The sequence below is a fragment of the Crinia signifera genome, chromosome 5 (assembly GCF_055691185.1).
Source record: "Crinia signifera chromosome 5, ASM5569118v1, whole genome shotgun sequence".
NCBI classification, from domain to species: Eukaryota; Metazoa; Chordata; class Amphibia; order Anura; family Myobatrachidae; genus Crinia; species Crinia signifera.
Window position 1 is genome coordinate 154,008,189 of NC_139221.1, and position 6,681 is coordinate 154,014,869.

General features: G+C 50.3%; 1 protein-coding gene across 1 annotated transcript; it reads right to left on the minus strand.

The window, feature by feature from the left end:
• Positions 1 to 4,568: 4,568 nt before the first annotated feature.
• LOC146005744 (integrase/recombinase xerD homolog) lies at positions 4,569 to 5,456 on the minus strand. The gene has a single exon (XM_083145172.1). It carries the CDS (start codon positions 5,454 to 5,456, stop codon positions 4,569 to 4,571), a length of 888 nt encoding a protein of 295 aa, XP_083001298.1.
• Between the last annotated feature and the right edge of the window lie 1,225 nt (positions 5,457 to 6,681).

The window sequence follows — 6,681 nt, forward strand, 5'->3', positions numbered from 1 at the left end:
TGTAACATGTATGAATTAATTTTGCTCTAAAACAGGCATGTCCAACGTTGGCCCTCCAGATGTTTTGAAACTACACATCCCAGCATGCTTTGCAACAGTTTTGCTATTAGAGAATGCTAACACAATTGCAAAGCATGCCGGGATGTGTAGTTTCAAAACATCTGGAGGGCCAACGTTGGACATGCCTGCTCTAAAACATGGCTCACCTGGTGTTGTGGAACTACACGTGCCAGCATGCCCTGACACACTATAACCATTACAGTCCAAACAATGAGTGCCAGAGCTTGCTGGAATATGTAGTTCCACAACCTTTGACGGGCCAGAAGTTACCCAACACTACTTTTCAGCAATCCCATTGTTATACCATTACACTATGTCATATTTCACACAACAATTGCCTTAAAAATAATACATAGACAAAGTGGTATGCGTTTAGACATTTTTACTGCAGTATAGTATGTCATAAACAAACTGTATTTTTGTCACTCAAACATTCGAACTGTCGGGGGATGTAACAAGATGTATTGCATATTAGATGAAAATTGAAAATGTATAAAAAATATAAATTATTTTCTTCCACCATCAGGCCACCCTAAACCAATTCTTGAAGCTGCACCCAGGCCACCCCGGGTCCTAATACTCCGACGGGGTGGGGAAGTGGGGGAGCCACTTACTGGGGTACTAGATACACTACTCAGTGTAGATGCTGCTGCACCTATGACATTGCCTTCCATCTGCTGCATACCTATTAAGGCATTGGTCTGCGCTGTACACGATTGGCTAAGTGCAGCTATACTTTGTGCAAGGCTGCCAATATGGCTATTCTGTTCCCTTACAGCAGAAGTAAGCAGAGGCGTAGCTACCGTAAGGCAGCCACCGCGGTTGCTTGGGGGAGCAAGCACCAGCGGGGCGCCCCCGGTGCCCTGGCACTCTGGTCAGACCCCCCCTTACCCCTCCGCATGCCGCCGCCACCGCACATTCAGTCCGGCACCGCAGATAGCCTCCGGGCACCGTCTCCTGCAGTAATGAAAAATGCAACGACAAAATGGCTGCCCCCTAATAGCAGACACTTTTTAAGGATGCTAGAGGAGGCCGCCGCCTCCTCTAACATCCCTAAAAAAACTGTCTGCTGTACGGGGGCAGCCATTTTGTCGTGTCATTTTTCATTACTGCAGGAGACGGAGCCCGGAGGCTATCTGCGGTGCCGGACTGAATGCGGGGCCGGCGGCGGCGGCATGCGGAGGGGTAAGGTAATTTTTTGGCGGGGGGGGGCGCCACAATATTAGTTACGCCTCTGGAAGTAAGATCTGCAAAACGGGTGTCAATGCTATTAGCCATGCACATATGAGTACCTACACCAACCCGTACACTCCTTGAAATTTTTCTTAATTGAAGAAAAGTGTGATGCATGTACCCCTGGATGTTCCCTATTTGCAGGCTTTGGGAGGCCATAAATTCAATTTGTTTCTCCTTGAAATTTACCAAGGAGTTAGCTACTTGTGCAGCAGAAGCTGCTGTATGGGGTGTGTTTGTGGGTGGGGGTGGGTTGGGAGTCACACCACTTGGGGGAAGATCTCTCTGTGATGACGTCTGTATTTCCTCCTCAGACGCAAAGGTCTCCACGGGTTCTAGAATGATGTCCATTTCGTCCAACATCATAGCAGAGGGTTCTGTTGGTTGTGTTCCTAGTTGTACAGTACCTGTGGATACAGATGAAGAGGTAAGTACTGATGCATATATATGCCAGTCTCTCTTCAGTACTGTTTTTGAAAGGGCTTGAGATGCTGAACGCACATACCTAGTGGTATTATGTACTTACACATGTACCCCGATACTGCATGTAACATTGACATTAATAATAAGCATTGCAATGTAGCAGCAGGAGATGAATGTAGTGTGAGATATTGTTGATGTGATATGGGTGTGTGTACTGTATGTGTAATGGCCTGTTTTTTGTTCATCTACCTGCTTCCACAGATTCTGCTCCAACGGGCCTTCTTTTCTGTGATGCGTGAGCACTTTGGGACGGACAATCTGTGAAAGGAAAGATGGCCAGCCATTATCTACCTTGCAATTGATAAACATTTATGCCAAATATGCATTGAAATGACATTACTGGACAATACTTCCTTTGGTTAAGGACTACATTATTTAGTCCCCACATTATTTGACATATGTTTTTCACCTGAATTTTTTGTTAGATTATTATTAAACTATTTGTCACATTACAACTGGTGGAAAATCTGTGGTATGTAGGCATGGCAGCTAAACCACCAGTACACTAATTTTTTTTTTTGGGCCACATACATGTTAAGCTGCTAGAAAGAATGTTAAAGTGTTGATCAATATCAGCAGTTGTGGAACTACAAGGCCCAGCATTATGACCAATTTGAAAGTAGGTGCAGGCAATTTTTTTTGCCTGACCTTGCTGGGCTATGTAGTTCCACAGCAGCACTTTACTAAGGCTCCTAGGGAATTATGTTGTTGTTGTTTATCTATACCTTAACTTAACTCTTAAGCCTAGAAATAACTGGACAAACCTTAACTGAAATAAGACACGGACACCAACTGCGTAAGGTTAAAGGTCATGAATATTTATTTAAATGGTATGACCCCTATTTGTATAAGGGATGGCAAAGAAAGCACTTGAGACCAGCCCCAGTTCCGGGTGTTGCCATGGTAACGACCGTAGCGTCCCAATCTAGCAACACCCCTTCACGTGGGGTACAGCCCGCGCTGTGACGGACATACCGCCCCCTTCTATTGCATGACGCGGACCTTCCAGGAAGTGTCCGACGCCCCCAGCCGGAGCATGGGGACTCGCCCGCCTTCTTGGCAAAGGGGGGGCAATACCGCACAGTGACCACCTGACACCCCACCTGACTGCTGGTCGAGAGCGCCTTCTCGCCGATTGGTTAAACTAAAACTATGGCATGCTAGCCGAATTTGGTGAAATGGCGTCAGGCCAGATAGCACGTGGAAAAAAGAAAAGGGTAGGGAGGGTGGGAATCCAGACTCAAAGAGGCCTCACTTCCTGGCTGCAATCCCAGATATACCCCTCTCTGAGCTGACGCCCCCCTGTGCCCTGATTGGTGGTTCCACCTACTGCTCTCTGCTATTACCCACGGCTATGCACTGCTGTTGATGTTACACTGCTTATGGACCACAAATTCCCAGTATCTTAAATTCCCTCTGACCTATGCGGCCCTCGCTCTATCTAAGGCTCCTAGGGAATTATGTTGTTGTTGTTTATCTATACCTTAACTTAACTCTTAAGCCTAGAAATAACTGGACAAACCTTAACTGAAATAAGACACGGACACCAACTGCGTGAGGTTAAAGGTCATGAATATTTATTTAAATGGTATGACCCCTATTTGTATAAGGGATGGCAAAGAAAGCACTTGAGACCAGCCCCAGTTCCGGGTGTTGCCATGGTAACGACCGTAGCGTCCCAATCTAGCAACACCCCTTCACGTGGGGTACAGCCCGCGCTGTGACGGACATACCGCCCCCTTCTATTGCATGACGCGGACCTTCCAGGAAGTGTCCGACGCCCCCAGCCGGAGCATGGGGACTCGCCCGCCTTCTTGGCAAAGGGGGGGCAATACCGCACAGTGACCACCTGACACCCCACCTGACTGCTGGTCGAGAGCGCCTTCTCGCCACAGCCCGGGCTCCCACGGCCCAAAGGGTCGCCTCTTGGAACCCGGACCCGCCATCCGACAAATAGCAACCCTACGCTAAACTACCCTAAACTAGCAAAAATATTCTGTAGGAAAACTGCCATACCGGTGTCCGACAGATGGACCCCGTCAGGCCTGTACAAACCGGGGGACCCGGTTACTATGGAGGGGTGCCTAACCGCGGTGCCACCCAATGCAACAATGTGCCTGGCGACCGCGTGGTTCAACTTCCGCCTGGCCCTTTCGATTGCCGCTACATTCCGGCACCCACGCCAGTTAACACGTGGAATGACGTCAGACCAAACCAGTCTCAAACCCGGCCAGAGTTCTAACAGCCGCGACAAATCTTTCTTGATCTTAACCGTCAGGTCGATGCCTGTACTTCTAACCAAGTCATTGCCACCTAAGTGGATAACCAGCACGTCGGGACGGCCCCACCTACGGGCTTTGGCAGACACAAGGTCCCAAAGACCGTCCCACTGCATGCCCCGAACCCCTAACCACCGTGTTTCTGAAGCTTTTGCTATGACGGGAGCCCCGGAGGCTAAAGGGTGCCTAGCTGCCCAAAATATAAATGAGTGTCCTATGAACCAAACCCTCCCCAGAGTCAATTCGGAGGGGAGAGGGGCTGAAAAAGAAGAAACCTAGAGGTTAACATCATGATATACTGTAGACACAACAAAATACATTTTCTACGACCCAAGTGAAGGGGAAAAACTTAAAAAACCTCCTGTGAACTTGGGGGGGATGCCAATTGAATTAGTCCATCGAAGGAGGAAAAATTAAAAAATTCCCTTCACACCGTCGATTCCGGAACGCTAGCCTTCCAGAACCGATTGTAAACAATCGTTTTTGGGCCGGCGCAACAGGCGCTTACTTCTACTACTTATCTAACTTATCTAGCCTTACGTATTTCCTATAAGCGGAAGACTTCCACCTGCCAACCGCTTGAATAACGGAAGGTGGAAGCCCTGCCGCCGCTGCGCAAGTGGCTGCCCCAATTCGGAAGGAATGTGTTCCGAAATCTTGCTCCCGCAGACCTAACGCAGCCAAACATCGCCGAAACACAGCCGAAAACTGGAATCGGGTCAGCGGTAGACCATCCGCATGTGCTAGGAACTGCAAGGCAGCCCCCGGTCTGCGGGAGCTATATTCCTGATATAAGGAAACCGGACACGTAGCAGCGTTAGCCTGCGCTTTCAGGGTAACCCATTGGCCCCTGCCCAATTGGTCCGTTTTGGACCTCCTGAGTTTGCATAATACCTGTCCTCCTCGAGAGATTACGTCTTCCCCGAGGAGTCCAGTGAGGGCTTGCTTGCTAGCTGCCACCAGCTCACTGATGCGGAATGCGCCATAAAAAGCAAATGCGAATGCAACCTTAAATAAAGACGCCTCAAACTCATTTTCTGCTACTGAGGCTAAACATCCTATCAATTCCCCCAGTAAGTTCTCGTCTATGGGTTTGCGTGAATCCGGGGGCACCGGACGCACTTTCGCCCAACCCTTCATGGCTTTCGATAGGACAAAGGACCTCGTGGGGTCTGGTTCTCCGCGTAAGCGCGAATGAAAGGCGATGCCTGCCAAAGCCGCCGCATTGGCCGACTTTGACCTGCCTCGCCTATGGTGACCCCAAACGAAAGCGAGTAACCGGTCGTTGACCGACTTACCCCTGGCTTCGGGGGAGCCCTGAAATGTCGACCAATCCTGCCAAGCAGCCCCATATGCTCTGCGGGTGGAAGGGGCCAATGACAATAAAGCCAGGTCCGTCATGCCGGCTCTATGATCTGCCACACAGAAGGGGGACACTTAAGCCCCAGTGGTGAAGCTTTCGGGGCCAATTCCCTAAACCTACCAAACTGAAATCTGGATAGAGCGTCCGCTATATTGTTATCCACCCCCGGGACATGCCTGGCTCTAAAGTGAATGTTGTGCCGCAAGCCGAGTAACACCAAATGCCTTAGGAGGCGTAATGCCTCCGGGGATGACGCTCGCTGATTATTGATGGCGTGCACTACCCCTAGGTTGTCACACCAGAACACTATATGTTGGTTCCTTAATCGCGAGGCCCAGAGCTCTGCTGAGACTATGATCGGGAAAAGTTCCAGCAGCAGCAGGTTCACCGTGAAACCACGGTCAACCCACGACTGGGGCCACCTTGCGGCGCACCATTCGCCATTGAAATACGCCCCGAAGCCTGACGATCCCGCCGCGTCCGTGAACAACTGCAGCTCGACGTTGGAGGCGGGGTCGGAAGGCCAGATGAGTTCCCTGTTGAAGTGCTCCAGGAATGTGGACCACACCAACAGGTCGTCCCTCATTTCTCTGCACAGCCTAACGGTGTGGTGGGGGTCCCTCACCCCTGCTGTGGCCCGTTCCAGCTTGCGGCAGAACACCCTACCCATGGGGATAATGCGGCATGCGAAGTTAAATGATCCAAGCAGAGACTGCAACCTGCGAAGTTGGACCCTCTTCTTCTGTCTGCATTCCTCTATGAGGGCGTGTAACTTAATCACTTTATCCTCTGGGAGTCTACAACAACCCGCTCCCGTATCTATCTCTATGCCCAGATATGACAGAACCGTGGTAGGGCCCTCTGTCTTATCTGCTGCAATGGGGACCCCTAGGGCCGACATGATCTCCATGGCTGCCGATAATATGTTCCCGCAAGTGTCCCGATCTCCTGGCCCCATGAAGAGAAAATCGTCCAGATAGTGCGCGACTCCTCGACATCCTGTGTCAGCTTGGATGCACCAATGAAGGAAGGAACTGAATCTCTCAAAATAGGAGCAGGAGACCGAGCACCCCATGGGGAGGCACTTGTCTATGTATATCCCCCCGTCGAGCCGGAAGCCCATGAACCTAAATGACTGGGGGTGCAATGGGAGCAGGCGGAACGCTGACTCTATGTCTAGCTTAGCCATAAGGGCACCCCTGCCCAACTCCCGGACCATGACTAGTACCTCATCGAATAATTGGTACCGAACACTGCAATAAC

Excerpts from the sequence above, each read along its gene's own strand:
- LOC146005744 (XM_083145172.1), bottom strand. The coding sequence starts at position 5,456 with ATGACGGACCTGGCTTTATTGTCATTGGCCCCTTCCACCCGCAGAGCA.